The sequence below is a fragment of the Grammomys surdaster genome, unplaced genomic scaffold, assembly GCF_004785775.1.
Source record: "Grammomys surdaster isolate TR1022 unplaced genomic scaffold, NIH_TR_1.0 187, whole genome shotgun sequence".
NCBI classification, from domain to species: domain Eukaryota; kingdom Metazoa; phylum Chordata; class Mammalia; order Rodentia; family Muridae; genus Grammomys; species Grammomys surdaster.
The window spans coordinates 10,454,176-10,475,207 of NW_021604632.1; the positions used below are offsets into that span (position 1 = coordinate 10,454,176).

The 21,032-nt window shown below is 43.7% G+C and overlaps 1 protein-coding gene and 1 pseudogene across 2 annotated transcripts in view; one reads left to right on the forward strand and one right to left on the reverse strand.

The window, feature by feature from the left end:
* The window catches only part of Cbfb (core-binding factor subunit beta), a 46,827-nt gene extending 36,785 nt beyond the window's left edge, over positions 1-10,042 (reverse strand). The window contains exons 1-3 of one of the 2 annotated variants that reach the window (XM_028768701.1): positions 9,682-10,042; positions 9,352-9,438; positions 1,759-1,875 (exon numbers count right to left, since the gene is read on the reverse strand). In XM_028768701.1, the coding sequence (XP_028624534.1) occupies positions 1,759-1,875; positions 9,352-9,438; positions 9,682-9,759 (282 nt within the window). In that variant the 5' untranslated portion in view covers positions 9,760-10,042. The remainder of the gene's footprint in view (positions 1-1,758; positions 1,876-9,351; positions 9,439-9,681) is intronic. The other variant, XM_028768700.1, reaches the window with a different exon arrangement.
* A 10,032-nt stretch (positions 10,043-20,074) lies between these two features.
* Positions 20,075-20,218, forward strand: LOC114622317 (annotated as a pseudogene).
* Positions 20,219-21,032: the final 814 nt, after the last annotated feature.

Below are 21,032 nucleotides of genomic sequence, written 5' to 3' on the forward strand. Positions count from 1 at the left end.
TACTAAAATTGAAACAGATTGTGAACACTAATTTTCATTTTCCAATTAAACAAGTTTATACAAGAAAGTAAATTATGCAACTATTACTCATTTTTTAAACAAATCCTACAGTCTTTCCCCTTTCAATCTGAAGATTAGCTGGTTACCCATAAAGATAAAATATAGCATCATAGAGCTAAACAAACAAAATCCTCCTTCACTGTACTTAAAACAAATAATAAATCTTTTAATTAGTGTATATATGCTGCTGTTTCTCTTTTTTTATTAATTATTTTAGTATTTGTATGTGGTAGGGTACTGATGTGTCTGAACTCCAAAGGACAACTTCTTTGGGTCCCAGATCTTCTATTTTTGTTTTTAGGCAGGGTCTCTCCTGTTGTTTCTGAGCCTGAGAAAGTTATCCACTGGCTTCTGGTAGATCCTCTGGGCTCCACCTCCCACCTTGTGGTAGGAGTGCTGAAGCTGTGAAAACAGCTACAATTCTGGGCTCTTCTGAAGGATTCTGAGGATCCAATTCAGGTCAAGGTTCTTGCCTGCTGAACCACCTCCACAATATTGTTTTGTTTTGAGATAGGGTCACTGTAGCCCAGGCTGACTTGGAACTAAGTCCAGTAGCTACCCCCAAACTAAACAGGCAAAATCTGTCATTCCACTGGCAAATAACTCAAAAGTTTATGCTACTCATAATAACACTTTGAAAAATAATTTAGCATGTTGCTAGAAACAGGAATGGTAACATACTACAAGCAGGGTGTGGTGGCACACACCTGTAACCCTATGTGAGTCCAACGTGGAGTCAGGAAGAATAAGAGTTGTAGGTTGGCCACAGCTACAAGAGACCATGTCTCAAAACAAAAACACCCCAGAAAACAAATAAAAATTACAAAACGCCTACCAAAGCCAACCAAAACCATTCTACAGAGGAAACAGAAATATTGAGTACACAACCAAAACCAAACAAAACCATTCTACAGAGGAAACAGAAATACTGAGTATATTACTGGATACAAAACTTCTTCAAATTGTTTTCCATGAAATCAACTCCTGAACTTTTTAAAAAATATCTTTACTCTTTAAAGTTTCATAGATTTATATAATATATACTCATGATATCTCTCGGACTCCTTGACCAAAGATCAACCAATCTAAAATACTATTAAACTTTTATCAAGTAATATACAGATTTTTAATAGCTATCAGTATAAATATTCCCACCTATATCTTCATAAACTAAACTCCTAACATAAAAATTGTAAGACATATTTAATTTCTAAAAACTTTTCCTTAAAATAGAAAATATTATTTTCAAGAGTTTTCTTATTTTTCTTAAAGTCAAATTTGCTATATTAACAAAATAGTTACCTATAATTTGTTTCTAAATATAGAAACTTAAAAAAAACCTTTTAAACATACTTATGTCTGGTCCCATCATCCCCCCACCGCCAAATTCACAGGCCTATAGTAACATTTTAGTATATACAAAAACTTTCTTGCTAACTTTTAAAAAAATTAAAACTTTGAATATTAAATGTAGGATATTACCTTTCTATAAGAACTTCCCATGATAACTATTACATATATATCAAAGTAGGAATCAAATGTTGTATTATTAAAATCATTTTACATTCTTTTAACATGAAAGCAAATCTGATCATACGTCTGAGTGGTCAGACTAATAATCTCCTTATTAAAATACAAGTAATCAGACAATAATAAAACAATCAACAATATTTGAAATTGCAAAAAGATGTTTCCTACCTTGCCTGCTTCTCTTTCTAAGTCGACATATTCCCGGCTAGGTGTTTGTCGCTGTTCTCCCTGCCAGCTGGCCGGAAAAAACTGGAGAGACAGATTGGTTCCTGTAGCCACAAAAGCCTTTTAGAAAAATCAATACAAACAGGATCAGAAGCAGGACATTACATAAATTATGCAGGCAGTCATTTATTTTTACATCAGTTTATGTCTTAAGCCAGGCAGCACCAAGAATACTTAAAAGTAAAAAACATGCACTCATCATTTTTCTTAAGTATTAAGTTACAAACATCTGATTCCACTTTAAGGACATTTGCCATTGGCTGCTTAAATATAAAATCAGACATGGAATCAATACTTTATTTCAGGTCATTTTTTTGCTGATGTTAGGAACCCAAATTGCTTCTGTGTAACCAGAACCTCTATCCCTGCATTTAAACTTTATTTTCATATGTGAAAATCACTCATGGTTTTGAATTTAAAGCATATATAAAGCTGTATATGCGAGATTATTTTTTTCTTGAGTCTTTGACTCAAGAAAATGCAACTATGTGTGGCATGTTTAAACAACAACAACAACAACAATGACGCAGTATTTAAATACATTTTTTCAGCATGGGCTCCAAAGCCCATGATAAACATGTACCAGAAGGCTAGGTATGGTATCTTTGACTCTAGCAGCACTTTGGAGACAGGCAGGTGGATTGCTATAAATTCAAGGCCAGCTTGGTTTATATAGTGAGTTCCAGGACAGCTAGGGCTACAAAATGAGAACCTGTCTGAAAAAAAAAAAGAAGTTAGATGGCATAGCTAAAAACACAGAACAATCTAAAACCACCTCTAAAAGTCTCAATGTGTCATTTTATGTAGTCTCTGAGCAACATAACCCTTACTTCCCCACATACAAACAAAAATCAGAAATGCTATTTTCCTCTTTCCAAGAGAGATTTACAAAGAAATAAGTAAAAGTTGTATTAAAAAAATATACATTTTCAGATGTGCACATGCCTTTAATCCCAGCACTTGGGAAGCAGAAGCAAGCAGATTTCTGAGTTTGAGGCCAACCTGGTCTACATGGTGAGTTCCAGGACAGCCAGAGCTATATTGTGAGACCCTGTCTTGAAAAAACAAAGAAAGAAAGAAAGAAAGAAAGGAAGGAAGGAAGGAAGGAAGGAAGGAAGGAAGGAAGGAAGGAAGGAAATAACAACAACAATAATAATACATTTCAGGGGCTGGAGAGATGGCTCAGCTCTTAAGAACATTGTCTACTCTTCCAGAGGACCTTAGCTCAATTCTAAATACTCTTGTGGAGGTTCACAATCATTTCTAACTCCAGTTCTAGGGGGTCCCATGCCCTTTTCTGGCCTCTGTGGGCATGAGGCTCATTATAAAATGCATAACATATATGAAGGCAAAATACCCATATACATAAAAAATAAAGTTTTAAAGTCATCTAGGTATGAACTCCTCTTTGCTGGAAGCACAGTTTTGCTAATTAAACTTCAAAGCATCAATTGTTTTGAAACATAATCTTCACTTGAAAGCAAGGGGCTTAGAATCAGGATTTGCTCAAAGTCACTGGAGGATACATTTATCCATTAGCTCCCTCCACTCCCAGGATTATCAACCTCAGAGAAGGGGCCTCGCTATGCAGTCCAAAGGCCTTGAATTAATCCTTTTTTCTTCTACACCTCCTATTTCTATTACTAGTACTGTAGGTACACTTCATCAGCCTAACTGCTCAATCTCTCAACTGGGTAAGATTTACCCATTAAAAGGCCTACCAGTACAAGTTCAAATGAAAAGCATTCATAAATTCAAGTTCATTTTTGGCTACATCTTAAGTTTAAAATCAGCCTGGGCTATATGAAACCCCGTCTAACACCATCCTCCCCCTAAAATGAGAACCATTATTGTAGAAAAAAATCTCCCTAGGCTATATGACTTAAGGCATACCTCAGTTTCCTTATTTATAAAGCTTAGACAAATACCAATCAGCTCTAAATGTGTGCTGAATAAATATCAGAGAAATAATCCCTCCCCAACAGAATATCCTTAACTCAGTATGAAGCCAGGCTGTTCAAATTCAAGGCAGTCCTGTCTTGAGTACCCAAGTCCTGTGATTATAAGCATGAGCTGTCTGTCATGCTAACTAAGCTTTGTCTTTGAAGACCGTATCTGGCTATTTTGCCCAGGCTTTCTTCAAACTCCAGGGCCTAAATAATTTTTTTCACTCAGTTTCTCCAGTGCTGAGACTACAGGCAGAACGCCTATACATACAACCAAAGAGAAATTACTGAGAGCCAAGTTTCTTAGTCTTAGATAATGACATTTTCCGAGCAGAGAGTTGGCAGGTTAAATTTAACCCGTGAGACATGTTTATTGATAGCTGTTAAGAGGCAAACCCTCAACCTCCAGTGCTCCAAATCAGCTCTGCACCAATACACTACAGATCTTACTACCTCACATCCTGTTTGAATAGCAACCTCAGGCTGTTCCTAAGGTAGGTGTCACTCATACCTGTCATCAAGCAGCAGAGGCAAGACAGCCAGAAGTTTCAAGGCTAGCCTGAGCTACATAAGATCTCATCTCAGAACACAAAAAAGGGGCTGGGAGATGGTTCAGGGATAAAGAGGCAGTACAACTGACTTTCACCTTCAGTATCCACATGGTGGAAAGAAAACTGATTCCAGTTAAACTGTCCTCTGATTTCCACAAGTACAGCATTCATGTGAGAGTGTCCATATGCATGTGTGCCTGCCTCTTGTACATGTGTACAATAAATTAAAAAAAAGTTTCTGCTTCCCTAACTTCATTCCTCTAATGAGGAATAAAAGTATACTGCAACCCCATTTTTTTCTTCTTTCCTTCTTTCTTTTTTTTAAATTGAGACAGAGTCTCACTATGTAGGCCTGGGTAGCCTGAAACTCACCAGAGACCAGGCTGGCCTGAAATTCCACCTGTCTCCTGAGATCTAGGATCAAAGAAATTCGCCATCTTGCCCAACAAAACACCAGATAATTCATCTGGTGTTTAATTCTATTAAAAGATAGGATCTTTTTAAAGGAATAACTAACTACACATATAAAAGAGTTGGGAAAACTCTAAAAACAGTAAAATGGCACACTTTTGTTTTAGAACTCCCGTATTTCATACCATTCAAATTTCAGGATTAAAAGTGTGTATTAGTGAGAAAATGAAAAAGTTAAAAAAAATTAGTATTTATTAAATACAGGTTGATTAGTAGTTTGAGGCCAGCCTGCTACAAGGTGAGAACCTGTCTCAACGCACGCAGGCACGCACACTTTTCTCACAATAGAATTTTAACTGACAAGTCATTTTTCTCATAATTTCTTGTTGTATTATATTAGTATTAAAGACCTTTCCAACATGTTTACTCTAAGAATTGATGACCAACCGGCTAGCACATGGCTTCAATCCCAGCACTCAGGAGGCAGAGGGAGGTGATCTCTGAGTTCAAGCCCTGCCTGCTCTACAAAGTTCCAGGATAGCCAATTCAGAAGACATACATTTCAGACATTAAATTACATTAACCTCTAAATTCAAAACTCAGATTATCAAGTATCTTTGATGCAAAAGAAAAAAAAAAAACCTATGATTTGTACTCAGAAGATACTCAGAATATGGTCTCTACTTCTGAGAGCTAAGAGTCCTCTGTAAGTTTTTTTTGGAGAAGGTCTAGTCATGACCTCAACTACTGGCTATAGCAGCTCTAGCCCAGTGGATCCTATATTTAAAAAGGATCAGTTCAAGGCCATTCTCAGCTACATGCTGAATTTGAGGCCAGCCTGGGTTACTTGAAAACTTGCCTACTGCCTCTGCTCCTAAACCCATCAAAAATAAATTAAAAAAATATAGGCAACAAAATCCTAGCTAGTCAGAAGGCACAAAGAACTTCCAATGGTCCACTGGAAGGCAAAGGCAGGAAGATCTCTGAGCTAGAGGCTAGTCTGGTCTACAGAGAAACCCTGCCTTGATGGGGGAAAGATCACAAGTTCAAATCAACTTATTAAGACCCTCTCTCAAAGTTTAAAATACAATGTTTGTTTCTAAAGGGCCAGGGTTACAGCTCAGCTACATAATATTGCCTAGCACGCTCAAGACCATAGGGTTCAATTCTTAGTACTGGGGTGCTCAGGGAGAACAGGCAACAATTAATTAAAAGGTGAAAACCAAAGAGAAGAAAATGTGAAATTCCTTCCCAAGTACAAATAGGTAAATTACTCAGCAAAAAGCCAATGATTATGCTAAAAATTCTTGTACCCAACCCTGACAACATAAATTCAAACCCTGGGACCCACATGGTGGAAGAAAGAACTAATTTCCTAAGTTACTCTCTGACCTCCACCCATGTGCCACGACATACATTCTGCCCTCTCCACTCAATCAAAAAATGTTTAAAAAGAAAAAAAAAAAGGCTTGTTGTGGAGCCAGTCCCAATGGATACATCTATAAAACACGCACCTAATGCTCAGGGAACACTGAGGAAGAGAATGATTCTGAGAACCAGACGATCAGGGGATTCTGCTATGAGTTTCCTAGTAATGCCAGAAGCTATACTCATAAAGTCCAGAAACATTGACTGTCCAACTAGAACTGAATAAGGATGACATTGGACATGCCAAAGTGGCTGGGGACAAGCCCACGAGGATTCAACCCTATACAAAGAACCCAGGGCAACCAAGGGAAGCTGGGAGCCGGAGAGGAGAGCTAGCTGGGGAAGAGCACACCAGCTAGCTGTCCTGAGGAGAGCTAGCTGGGGAAGAGCACACTGGCTAGCTGTCCTGTGACAGATGGTAAGTCAGAAAATACACGTTATATTTATAAATATTTGCCGGGCAGCGGTAGTGTACGCCTTTAATCCCAGCACTTGGGAGGCAGAGGCAGGTGGATCTCTGAGTTCGAGGCTAGCCTGGTCTACAGAGTGAGTTCCAGGACAGCCAGGGTTACACAGAGAAATCCTGTTTTGAAAAAAACAAAAAAAAACAAACAAAAAAATTTATGTATATACATATCAGAACACAATGAAAAACAGAGACTGAATTTGAAGGAGGGTGGAGGGCATACGGGAAAAGCTTGGCAGAAAGGAAAGGGAGAAATGTAATAATATCATAATCTCAAAAAAAAAAAGACTAAGAGTATAGAATGAAAACATGTTCTTTTTAAACTAAAAAATAAATTACTCAACAAAGTAAGACCTGTAGCCAGGCTTGGAGGCTCACACCTGTAATCTCAGCATACAGGAGACTGAAACAGGAGGACCAAAGTGCAGATAAGGCTAGCCTGAGCTACCAAGTCATGTTTTGAGAAGTAAAGATAAAATGAAGAGACACATTTCCAAGCCAGCTTGGAAAAAGAAAAACAAGGGAAAGGGGTCAAGGTTTGATGAGATGCTTGCTGCCAAGACTGACAACTTCAATCCCTGGAATCTACATGGTAGGAGGAAACTGCTGTCTGACTACCATGTACACCCTGGCACATGTGTGCACATGTGTGCACACCCAAATAATAAATGGATAAAATATAAAAATTTAAAAACCGTATAATAAATGCAAATCTTACAGCATGTAATCCCCTCTACCTTCCCTCCCTCCCTCTTCCACCCCCTTCTCCCCAGGGTCTGTTATGTAAGTTCTACATACCTTGGATCTCACTATGCAGACCAGCTGGCCTCAGACTCGTAAGAGAGCAGTCTGCCACTGCCTCCTGAGAGCTGAGATCATAGGCATTTGCCACTATTCTCAGCTCAATCTGTATTTCTTAACATAAAAATTTTCAGAAAAATAAACAGAGCTTATTGAAATTTATAAGGAGCTAGGTATGCTTCTCAGTTATATCAGGCATGGCAAACACCTATACTCCTAGGACTTGGGCAGTCCCATAAGGAGGACTGTAAATTCATCTAAGGCTATCTATTGCTAACCTGGGTTACATAAAACATTTTCTCAAAGAAAAAACGGAAAAATACAATTTGTAGGATCGAGTATTTAGAATAGAGAAATAAAAGAAATAAAAGAAATTTATGACATACAGCAAGCTAGAACACTGCTGTGCCACATCCTACTGGCTATGCGTCACTGCATTTAAGAAAATCAACTCAGCTTTAACATACAGCAAGTTATTTTATTTTTACCTTATATACTTAACATTAGTCACATCCAGGAAATCCTTTACCAAGCATCCCATCCACCTTTTGCTACTGAAACACAGGCCAAGGATGTCATCATCACTTAAGGATTCTCTTCTATGTTACGGCTCAGGGCCAAAACTAAAAAGTATGTATGTATGTATGTATGTATGTATCTTTTAATTGTGTAACCATCACAATTCTTCAAGAAACCAAGTAAGGGTTCAAAGTGGTAGGCTCTCTTTTATGAAACACCTTAATGATCAAATATTCTTTAGCCCTTGCTATATTTAATTAGTGTTACCTCACCAGCAATTCAATTGCAACAGCCTTCATTTTGAATATTAAATAATCTTTAAAGATAAATCTGGTTTTAGTGACAAAAAGTTGAGTTCATTGTTATGTGAACTACATCTCAATTAAAAAAAAATGACTGGGGGATAGAATCCATTCACCAATAGCCTTATACTGCTAACTTGTATTCAAACTGTACCTTTACTTCAAGTTTGGGCTAAGGCAATGGGCCTGTTACTTGAGCAAATATTAGGATTTCATTACACAGTGCTTCAGCTTAAAAAAAAATAGTGCTTCAGTTTTTTAAAAAAAAAAAACCAAAAAAACAAAAAAAACACACAACCAAAAAATCTCTTTGCTACAGTTTCTTCTCTTTGTTGCTTCCTAACCAACACATCTAACGAGGACGAAGAGGCGGGAGAGGAACTAGATCACATCCAACCCAAGGACTTGATGAGTATGTAGCAGTCTTCAAACATATAATAGGAGTTTCGAGATCAACTATAGGGTTTTCGTTGCACCAGGCAATTCTTTAACAACTCCAATACTAAGACAGGCATGTTTAGGTTAGAAAAAGGAAAATAAAGATTTCTTTCGGATCCTTAACATTTTAAGAAAAGAAAATGGTTCATCCATTGGGGCCTTTTTTCCCCCCTCCTTCTGCTATTAGGACGACAGATAAGTGGAGTAGATTTACTCTCGGCTGTACTGGGAGATAGCTTCTCATATAGATTTACCAATCTCGATGCTCAGAAACAAGCCTATCGCTGATCCCCAATGATTCTTTTCACCAAGGGCTGTATCCTTCCTACAAGCAACACCGATCCCTGATGGAGGTCACAGTCTAGCGCAGAACCTCTGCCTGGCTCGGGTTTGAGCTCTGCTCCGAGAGCCGAGCCGGCACTGGGAAACGCAAAACATCACAGGAACCAACGCAGCGGGCCAAGGAGAACGAGTCCGCCCGAGGGCCGACCCGCCAGCATCTGCCTTCTTGCCTTTCGAATCCGGACTAGGAAGTGAGCCTGCGCCCGCTCAGTTCCGGGAGCCGCAGCGTCCGCGGCGCCGTCCGGAACACGCCCGGGCCGCGCGCAACAAGTGACTGGCGCGCGCCTGGGTCCCCCCGCGGCCTCCCCGCGCACCGGGGCCCGGCGACTTACGATCTCCGAGCGGCCGTCGCGGCAGGCGTTCTGGAAGCGTGTCTGGCGCTCCTCGTGGGGCCGGTCCCTGAAGCCCGTGTACTTAATCTGCAAGACAGAGACGGCCCAAAATCAGGAGTCAAATCCGCGGCGGCGCCCGCCCTCCCGCCCGCCCGCTCCCCGCGGCTCCGATAAGGGCAAGCAGAGTCTGTGGGCGGACTGCTGCCGGGGCGAGATTACCCTCGGCCGGCGCGCCGCCTCGGGCTTCCCGGGAACCGAGCCGCTCAAACTTTTCTCCTCCCGGGCCCACTCGGGGCGCGCCGAGGCCTCCGCGCCTCCCAACCGCCTCACCTCACACTCGCGGCTCAGCTTCCTGAAGAACTCCTCGTTCTCGAACTTGCTCCGCTGGTCCGGTACGACGCGCGGCATCTTCCCGCCCTCAGGCCGCGCCGGCCGGCCGCGCTCCAGGCTAGCGCGGGCACCCGCTGGCGGGCTCTAGTGCTGACCGGCTGACCGCCCACCCGCGGCGTCCGGACTCCCGCTTCTCTTTGTTTCAGGAGCCCGCCCGCGTGGGCTCCCGCTCCAGGGAGTCTGAGGTGCGGCCGTCTGCTTGAGCCCAACCCACGCTACCGCCGCCCGCCTCAGCCGTTGCCTGCCGCCCGCGCAGACACAGCTCTAGCCTCCCCCGGCTGCGGCCGCCACTTCCTCTCGCCGCCCCCCCCGCTGGGACGGCGCGAGGGGCGCGCGCGGCGGCGGGCCCACCCCTCCTCGCGCGCCCGCCCGCCTCAAACTCTAGCAAACAAGACGCACCATTCACAACTCCACGACCCGCGCCGCGCATGCGCCACCCACAGGCTTGCGGGGCCGCTGGGTTGCAGTGAAACCCAGCTCCTTCCGCAGCACAATCTCCTTCCCCTCGCCTGTCCGCGGGCGTCTCTGCGAACCGCCCAGAAGGGATACGCCCCTCCCTTAGCAACTAGGAGCGGCCCCGCAGACCTTTTTTTTTCTGCCCTTTGTGGGCGATCTGGAACTTCTTGGCTCCCCAGCCAGCCAGGCAGAGTAACCCCAGATGGGCCACTTGAATTCAAGAAAACCTAAGTCCTTGAGGACTCTGCATACTCCACACCGATAGGGAGGGATGTGGACTGTACACACTGAAAGGTGGAAGTAGGCATCTAACCAAATCGTGGTGGAAAAGTGGTGGCTGTTGGGGCTAGGTCGGCCTTAGGATTCCGTGTAGCTCTCTGTCTGCAGACAAGGTGTAGACAAGTACCAGACCAGTAAGTCTCAGATTAGTAATTTCCAAAATGCACACTCATAGGTTCATAGCGTTAGTAGGAGAGTGTTTATGTAGATCTAGCACATCATTTAAAGGAAAACTATCTTAATTATATGTAACCCGTTGCCAGTCCAAATTTTTACCCAAATGTGCAATCAAATACGAGAAAAAAAAAAAACCAAAAAACCCAAGATCTGCAAGTTCTAGAGAACTTGCCAGAGCAGAAGAAAATCTGACTCTGGGTTTGCAGCAGAGCTTGATCTGAAGCTGAGCCCCAATAAATCCTGATCCTTAAAATCGCAGCTTGTTAAAAGTTCAGTTCAGGGGCTGGTGAGATGGCTCAGCGGTTAAGAGCACTGGCTGTCCTTCCTTCAGAGGTCCTGAGTTCAATTCCCAGCAACCACATGGTGGCTCATAACCATATATAAAGAGATCTGATGCTCTCTTCTGGCATGCAAGTGTACATGTAGACAGAGCACTCATACGTTAAAAATAGTAAAAGTTCAGTTCGAGGATGGCAAGTTAAGTGTCAACTCTGGCAGCCGCTGGCCCGATGCTAAGGATTGTGAAAACACACCTAAAGTCATTGGAATCAGTCCTGAGGTCAGTTGTTAATGCCTGCTTGAATACAGATTTTGGCAGAATTTCACCACCAGTCCAGCCCAATCTCATTTATTTGATAGGGACGTAAACTTGGGTAAGGAACTGTCCTAGTTCGTCATAGATAGCACTTGTTTTAGCAATGATTCCCGCACCCCCTAAACCCTCAGAAGCTGCTTAGTCCCTAACAAACTAGGATCTTAACTGAAGTCTGGAGAGTTGATTGCCCAAAGTTAAAGGTTTGCTGGTGGGGATAGTGTGTGTGTGTGTGTGTGTGTGTGTGTTACTCTTCTACTGCTGTGATAAAACACTATGTCCAAGGCAACTTATAGAATAGTTTATGTAGGCTTACCACTCCAGAAGGTTAGAGTCCATGAAGAAGGTTAGAGTGGGGCATGGTGACAAAGTCAGGAGACTGAGTGCTCACATCTTAAATCAAAAGCATAAAACAGAATAAGATTTAGGAATGTCAGTGGCTTTGGTACCTCAAAGATAGCCCTGGGGACAATATTTCCCCTAGCAAGGCCACACCTCCTAAACCTACCTCAACAGTGTCACCGCTGGGGATTAAGTATTCTAACATCTGAGCCTATGGGGGACATTTCTCATCCAAACCACCATAATCTAGGAGATGCAGTTCAAACCCAGGGAGTCACCTCACCAAATGCTACACCACTGAGCCAAATTCCTAGCCTTTATGGTTAAGGTTTTTTTAGCAGTGAAATTTGTAAGGACCATGTTCTTACAGTACCAGCGACTTTGACCACTGAGGTGGGAAGATTTCTTGAGCACAGGATCTGTACCGAAAAAGAGAAATAAAAAGGAGGAAGGCGGTCCTTAGGTTGATGGTTTTAAAAGACATACTCCTTCCATTAGCAGATTGGAGTTAGCTCCTTCTTGGGGACAAAGGTACCTCCCATCCCACCCCAAACCCGTAGAACAGATATAGGTGTGTGAATCGATGCCAACAACTGCTACTGATGGCTCTGCAGCTATTTTACAATCTTTTCACTTATTACTCATTCATTCATTTATTATTATTATTATTATATTTTGGAGACAGGGTTTCTTTATGTAGCTCTAGCTACGCTGGAACTCACTCTATCCAGGCTGGCCTGGAAGTCAGAGACCCGACTTGCCTCTGCCTCCCAAGTACTGGGACTAAAGGTGTGTACCACCACTGCCTGGCTTTATTTATTTAGTGTTTGTGTATATGTGTGCCTGTGCATGCACACCCATGGGTATAATGTCTGTATGTGGACATATATGCCGTGTTTAGAGGACAGCTTTGTAGAGTCAGTTGTCTCTTGCCACCTTTACCCGGGTTCCAGGGATTGAACTCAGGTCATCAGGCTCTTGCACGGCAAGCTCTCTTTCTTTAGCCTGCCCAGCTGTCTTGCCAGCCCTGCTCAGACCCCTTTCAAGGGACAGAAACCCTTTTCCAACAAACTGAAAACTGAAAGAGGTCACCAATTTCAAGTAGACAAGCCAAGGACAGGGACAAATGAACACCACCCAGACAGTGAGAGCCCACTTCTGTTTCTCCTTTCCCTTCACTCTTAATTCTCAAAGGCTCTCTCAGCCTCCTAATCTGTTTCCTGGCAAACGATAGCATCAGCCGTTCTTAAGCTTCTTGAAAATTACGGGGAAGGACTTTGATTGCTCCTCCTGGGTTCACATAGTCTCCCTTCTGTAAGATATCCAAACAGACATACTGATATAATCTATCAGTTTACATTGTATCACCATTCATCAGGGGTTTCAGGCCTGTGATTGGCAGCATCAGAGACAGTTTGATAAATTGAGAGAGAAAAACCATTTTCCCCAAAGGAGTGAATGTATCAGCTGTATCTGGCAAAAGATACAATTTCTGTTTATATACTTATTTATTATTTTCTGTGCGGTAATTGTCTCTTATATTGGAAATAAAAATTGAAGCTGGGAAGGACGACCCAGTCCTGTAGTGCTAGACTAGTACTCGGAGACTGAGGCAAGAGAATGTCACGTCTCAGACCAGCTTGGGCCGCCGCTACACAGGGAGACTGTCCAACAACAACAAATCAATCAAGTAAACAACAAAAAAGAAAGAGAAAAAAGAAAGAAAAATCAGTCATTATAGTCCCCTAAGAGGAAAAGTAGTCTCAAGGATGAGGGATCTGGAGGTAGATAAGCATTAGTTCGGGGAAACACAGAGCAAGCCAGAGTATCCTGTCAGCTGAATGGAGACGGGGAGCAACATCCTTAGGGAAATAAATGGCAAAGTCTGCCCAGCAAACGGAGAATGAGTGCAGCCTTTGGCAAGTCCAGGCCACAGAGTAACCCACACTCACCATGGTCTGGCATGTGAGCGGCCTGGCTGGGAAAAGACAAGCTGTCTCCTCAGCTGACCTCTGTATGCCTTTTTGTTTTTTGTTTTTTTTTTTCCTTCTTATTTTAAAAATGGGATTTAAAAAAATTATATGGGAAATTTTCATCTGAATGAGGTACATTGGGGCCTGCTCTCCTAACAGCTCTGGCAGTCATCTGGTTGAGTATGGATTGATTCAGACTCTGCCCTGTGAAGTTTACTCAGATCTAGTTCCAGAAGGTCCAAGGATGGCAACCTGTAAGTGTCTTGGCACTGCTTAGAAATACCCTCCCCATCACTCGTCCCAGACACTAATAATTCTCTGGAGCTTTGTTACCTGGAACTAAGTATTGGTGGCTAGCTACCAATACTTAGCTAGCTTAGGGACTAAGTATTGGCTTAGCTTAGGGACTCCCCTGAGCAATTCCCTACCTTCCTGTCTGTGTAGTCATTTCCTGGGACCCCCAGTCTGATCTCCAGTAGGTTAACAGAAAATATGTACTAGAGATGATCCTGGGGAGATGGCTCAGTCAGCAGAGCACTCGCCACCTAAGCATGAAGACCGTCGCTAGCATCCTCAGATCCCACCTTTTTAAAAATGAGGCCTGGTGGCTCATGCTTAACACTGGGGAGGTAGAGACAGGAGAATCTCTAGGACTTGCTGGACCAGCCAGAATGCTTAAATCGGTAAGTTCTAGGTTCAATGAAAGGTGCAAAAAATAAGATGGAGATCAACCAAAGAAGACACTGATGCCAGCCTCTGGCCCACCAATACACACATGCTCATGTACACCCTCACACACAATGCACACACAAAGAAAAGGACTCAATAATCCCAGCAGGAAGTGAGAGGTTTTCATTGTCTAGTCCAATTATGAAACTCTGGCCTGAGTGTTTTAGCGCCCTTGACTCAGTTCATTCACACAAGCGTTTTCTAAGTCAAGTCTTCTGTGCCTGTCAGGCAGATGAGGAAATCAGAGGGTGAAAAGGCAAATAAGGTAAATTACAAGACCCTGACTATATCATTTTCATTCCCTTCACGTGATCTTCTTGCAAGTCCAACATTAATGGATCTATTCTACAGATGAGGAAACAGAGGCTCAGAGGGGCTGAGTGATCCCACCATTGTGTGAGTTTGTGTTTTGAGACAGTTTGTCTATGTTGTCCAGATTGTCCCTAAATTTTCAACCCTTTTGCTTCAATCTCCCAAGTGCTTAGGATTGCAGGTATGAGTTACTGTACCTAGAAGGAGTATTGTGTGTACACACGCACACACACATACACCACACCACACTTGTGCTGGGTCCACATTTAGGGTCTTGTACTTGCTAGGCAAGCACTCTACCACTAAGCTAAACCTCCAATTTCAAAATTATCTTAACCATCCTTTCCTGCCGGTGGAGATGCCAAATGTCCTGTTTACTGAGTTGTAAACTCACACAAAGCTGTAGCTGGATCTCTCCTATCGGAGTACCCACCATGCCCCGGGGGCTCATTATTGTTGAATACAGAATCCTATTGTAGGCTTTTGTAAGAGGGTGCAACACTTGTGTTTGAGAGTTACTCATCCTTGATCCTGAACCCAGCTCTTTGTCCTTCTCTGTCTTAGAAAGTCAAGGTTTAGCAGGCTTGCCTCCCCAAGGCCAGTGGGAAGGATGGCTTTATCTGGGTCAGGTATCAGAGCTACCCACATCTGACTTTCCAGGTCTCTGAGCCTTTAGTCTTCTTCTTTCCTAAGGAAACAAGTTTCCCTTCAGTTACTGGGGGAAATACTGTACCACCTTGAAGCTGAAATGGGATCTGAGCCACAAATGAGACTTGAGGGGAAGGAAGAGAAATTGGTAGCTGGCACCATGCCTAAGGCCCTGGCTCCACTCAGCTTCTGAGTTTTAGAAGGAGATGGGCCAATATCCAGGACAAATGTGTCCTCTGCCTGAGCAAGGCAGTTTCCTGGGCCTCTAACTTTTTTTTTCTCTTTTTGATGTAAAACTCACATCCCATAAAGTTCACCCCTGGGCCCTACAGAATTTCTCTTTTGTCCCAGAGGTGTCCTCCACCTTCCAGCTTTTCCTGCCATCCTCCTCCACCAGCTCAGCCCAGCCATAGGGAAAGGAAAGAGGAGCAAATTTACCCAGAATAGCATTTCTTCAGTGTTGGGATCAATAAACCCTTTTGCTTAAAAGGAACCAGATGATTTCATCCTTGTAATTACAAGGTTGACGTTTGCAAATCTTGCCCAGGCTCCAAATGAGCCTCTTTGTCATAGGCGGTGGAGGGGTTTGTCTGGGTGCCTGAGGAGGGAGCGGGAGCCTGATGTGGTGGGAAGAGGTCGTGGCTAGGGTCAAGAGACCTGACTGACCTTACAAAGCTGCACTAATGCTTTGTCCCCCCTCCCCCACTAACTTCTGGCAAGTGATGGGAAACAGACTAGACAGGAGGCTAGGGAATATCAGCCATGAACTTGAACCACACCATGCTCCTGCTTCAGGCCCCTCCCCCAAGTCTCCTGTTTTTTTTTTTTTTTTTTTTTTTCCTGGCAGAAAGACAAAGGCCTTCAGCATAGCATTCCAGACCCTAGACAATCTTTCCTTTCCTTTCCCTTCCAACTCCCGTCTCTCGTTTCTCCCCATGGCACCCTGCAATCCATACTAGGCTGCTCGTGTTTCCCACATGCCTCTGGCATGACTTTCTCCCCCTTCTCTGCAGGGAAAGCTCATCCTTCTTTAAATATAAGTTTAGGGGCCTCTGTAGTCCACAGAGTGGCTGAGTGCCTCCTCTCACCCCTCCTCCTCCTCCTCCTTCTCTTCCTCCTCTTCCTCTTCTTCCTTTTCCTCTTCTTCCTCCTCTCCCTCCTCCTCTTCTTCCTCCTCCTCTTCCTCCTCTTCCTCCTCTTCCTCCTCCTCCTCCTCCTTTCCCTCCTCCTCTTCTTCCTCCTCCTCTTCCTCCTCTCCCTCCTCCTCCTCTTCTTCTTCTTCCTCCTCTTCCTCCTCCTCTTCCTCCTCTTCCTCCTTCTCCTCTTCCTCCTCCTCCTCTTCTTTTTGGTTACACTTTATTTCAGGCAAGTGGAGAGCATGCTTGCTATGGTAAAAGGATGTGTGGAGGTCAGATGACAACTTGTGGGAACTGGGTCTCTCCTACCATGTGGATCTCAGGGATCAAACTCCGGTTGCTAGGCTCGGAGGCAAGTGCCTTTTATCCAGTGAGTTGCCTTGCTGGCCCCATGTCTATTGTTTTTGTTTTTATGTTTTGCAGCACTGGGGACTGAACACAGGGCCTTGTGCATGCCAGGCAAGCACTCTAGAAAGGCATATCCCTAGCCGTACCACCCATTCACAGCAGCACTCCTGACCCTGTAAGAATCTGGCTACCTGCTAATTTGTATTTATTCTACTACTGGACAGAACTAGGGCTTTTAGAGAAATTATTTGAAAATGCACAATTTTTTGGTGAAAAAATAAAAGGAATTAGGAATTACAGGAAAATAAATGTGTTCTGTCATCTTAGAAGCAATCATTGTTACAGACCCATATACTCCAAATACCCAGTATTGCAACTGCAGTTGGGAGAGTGCTTGAACTTTAATCCCACAAGTTCAAGGTCAGTCTGGGCAACACTCTGAGACTCTCTCCCAACTCAAAACCACCACCAACAAAAATAGCCCAAGAAACCAGTACCACACTAACAACAGACAATTGCTAATGTTCTAGTGTATTTCCCTTGTCCTGTTCCACCCATACACATAGCTCTGACGTTCTAGAGGTGCAATTTTGAAGGGTATCACTGTAAATCTATGGTACAAGCATTTTCCCATGGTATCATTGAATATTCTTAATGACATCTTCTTGATTCACTGTTCCAAGCCTTTATTATTATTCATTATTACAGATAAGGCTGCTAGGAAGCTTGTGATGCATAGACATTCTCTTAAAAGTTCTGGATAGTGTTTTTCGTAGCAGTTTTCACTATGAGGACCAAAGATGTAGACACTGTAAATTTCCCGATACATATTACGTTGCTAAATGTCTCTGTAATACTGCCTCTTCCTCTCCTTTGTCCCCCACCTCCCTTCAGATAAGAACCCACTATGGCTGGACAGGCATGGTGGCAAAGCCTTTAATCCCAACACCTAGGAGGAAGAGGGAGAGAGGAAGGTAGGAAGCAGAAGCAGAGACAGGAGAATCTCTGTGAGTTGGAGGCCAGCCTGGACTTCCAGGCTAGCCAGTGCTAAATAGTGAGGCCCTGTCTCAAGAACAAACAAACTAGCAATCTTACAAACAAGTAGCTCAGGCTATCCTCAAACTCATTATCCTCATGCTTTATCATCCCAAGTACTAGGTGACAGGTGTGTGCCACCATGCCCTTTACCTTCTGTCTCTTTCTGAGTGTCAAAATCTATTCCCGCTCCTGTTTTCAGTGTCCTCAGACACAGGAAATGCCAACCAAGAATAAACCAAGGCCTGCAAATAGAGATCAATGGATCAATAAAGGAGGTTGAATAATTTAACGCTCACTTCTGGCTCGTTATTGACTCTGAAATCCAAATGCATCCTTTTCTGCCTCCTCTTCTTTTATGTGTCTGATGATGACACCCCCGACACTTCGTCCTGTTCTTGGATCCTTTCCCAAGTTTCCCTACCACACCAATCAGGCAGGCACGGTTCCCATCATTCTGTAATATTGTCTTATAAATAGAAAGGATTACCGAGCCACAGCCCCCCCCCCCAGCAGCCTGACATCCTTCTAGAAGCACAAAGAATAATAATTAACAAAGCAGATACCAGTTGTCTCCCTCAAGTGTGTAGCCAAGGAGTTGAGTTCTGATCTGTTCTAATCTGGCTCGTGTCTTGTCTAGTTGGCGTCTTTTCCCTTTATTAGGCAGACACATCCATCCTCTTCCTCAGTAGATGCTCTGGTTCCACCTTATGTACCCTTCTGTGCCATGGACTTTCCCAGCATGCCTTGTAGTATCTATATGAGTTGATTCTGTCATGCAAACAGCTCCCTACACAGCTCACAAGGACTCACTCTCAAGAAAGCTTCATCAAGTGCAGCTGTTCTCAATCTGTGAGTGGTGACCCCCTTTGGCAAAACTCTGTCTCTAAAAATAATTACATTATGATTCATAACAGAAACAAAAGTGCAGTTATGAAGTAGCAACACAAATAGTTTTATGGCCAGGGGTCATTACAACATAAGAAACTGTATTAAAGGGTCACAGCATTAGGCAGGTAGGTTGAGAACCACCAATCTAGTGCCATCTCTCAGACATCACCCAAGTAAGGTCTACATTAACTTTTTCCAAGAAGATGCTGAGGGGAAGCTTCCTCATAAATACACCTCAAGACCCTTATCATGGGGTTAAAAATGTAGTCTGCAGCAAAACATTCTCTGAACATGGAGGCCCTGGGTTTGATTTCTGGTACTGTAAAAATTCTTGATGATGATGATGATGATTTGATTTTTTGAGACAGGGTGGTGGTAGCCCTGGTTGTACTGGGACTCACTCTATAGATCAGATTGGCTTTGACTCAGAGATCCTCTTGCCTCTGCCTTCCAAGTGCTGGGATGAAAGGCATGCAACTCTAACCTATCTCTTGTTTTCTTTTTAACAAATTAAATGTTGTCTTGGAGGTCATGGCAACACATTCCTGTAGTCCCAGTACTCAGGAGGTGGAGGGTTTTAAGCCAGCCTGAGATCCATGAGACTGTCTCAAATTTAAGTTAAATTAAAAAATGCTTTGGAAGAGATAGCCATTTGGGAATAATAAAGGTTGTCTGGTATGAGCTGAGATTCTTCCTAGTGAAATATAGGCATCCCCAAATGCCTTCAAAGTAAAGAGGAAAGGAATTGGCTTGCTTTGCAGCTCATGAGATTAAAACTCAGAATATATAACTGAGTCATTCAAAAAGGCACAATGCCATGTCAAAGACCCCAGAGAGATCAAGAGGATGAAGGAATCTAGAAGCTGAAGAAATTCAGTTTCTTAATTTTTTCTTTCTTCCTTTTTTTTGGGGGGGGGGGCAGGTTGGGAGTGGGAGGTGGGGTCATATGAATCCAGGGATCCTAGGCTGACCTTGAGATCAATAAGTAGCCAAGATGACCTTGAAATCCTAATCCTTTCTGTCTCCACGTCCCAAGAGCTAGATTTAAAGATGTGTGCCACCCTGTCTAGTTTCCTCAAAGCTGAGGTCTGAACTCGGCCCTTCTGTAATACTAGGCAAGCACTCTACCAATTAAACTACATCCTCAGCCCAGTCTTTTAATTTGTTAAAGTAACTGTACGTCAGAGCCTTTTATTGACTTGCTTAAGATCACAGAACTTACTAGTCAGTTTCTTCACTTATAAATCGATGACAGAGGGATCTACTTCTATCTACTCGGTCTATTTTGTTTGCAAACTTAGAGTGGTGCTGATACAGCTCAGTGGTAGAACATTTTCCTAATATGCACGAGGTGATATATTTAATCCCCAGCACTGAGAGAAATCACAAAAGTGGCTTATACAAAAAGAAGTGGTCCTGCCCCTAGAGGTGTTGCGGATGTGGTTGTGTGTCATGTATGCATCAGTAGGTGGCAGAGAGGAGGGAGGCTGTGTCTCCGCTCAGTGTTCTGTCTGACCTGAATTATTCTGAAACATTTGAATGATTAATAGCCTAACATCTCCTAAAAAATGTGAGCCCAAGACAACCACCAAACTAGCTCAATGGAGCCTGGGCAGGGAGCTAGCCCAAGATGACTACCAGTCTGAGCATGCAGACCTGGTGGGGCAGACCATGCCTGAGATGACCCCTGCCAGGCATCATAATGTACAAGCAGGGCATAGCACTCCTGAGACCACTCTTGAGATGCTCTTAGACACTCAGAGAACCCCCCCAAGGTGCCACCAAGAGGAACAAGTAAGTGGTGGGGAGATGAAAGAGAAAGAGAAACAGAAGGATGTGGGCACAATGAAGAGAGAAAGAACTGGAGACTCCAGGGTAGTGAGGAACAGCCTTGTATGAGTAGCCAGTGATGCCACCTGGGACCATGGTGGAGTCCTGGCCTGTGCTGCCACCAAGAACCACATCTGGGTTTGTGGCTGACCCTGTAGCCCTGGCCTGTGCTGCTACCAAGAACCACATCTGGGTCCGTGGCTGACCCTGCAGCTCTGGCCTGGGCTGCAGCCTGAGGACATGTTGACATCTGAGGCCTCACCCCTCACCTGCAGATTGTGGGAGAGCTGGTCCTATGGGGGCATGAGAACAGGAGAGCTGACCCAACTCCTAGCCAGCTACAGTACTCAGGAAGGCAGGGCTCCATAAACTGCTGGAGTTGCAGGTGAGCCAGGCCCAAGGATACGAATGTGGGAGAGCGGGCCCCACCACTTGCCTGCCTTGTGACAACATGGGTGAGAGACAGATGCTCCCACTCATCCCTATGGCAGGCAAGAGAGCTGGCCCTGAGGTCATCAGAGTAAGTGAACTTCACTGCCCCTC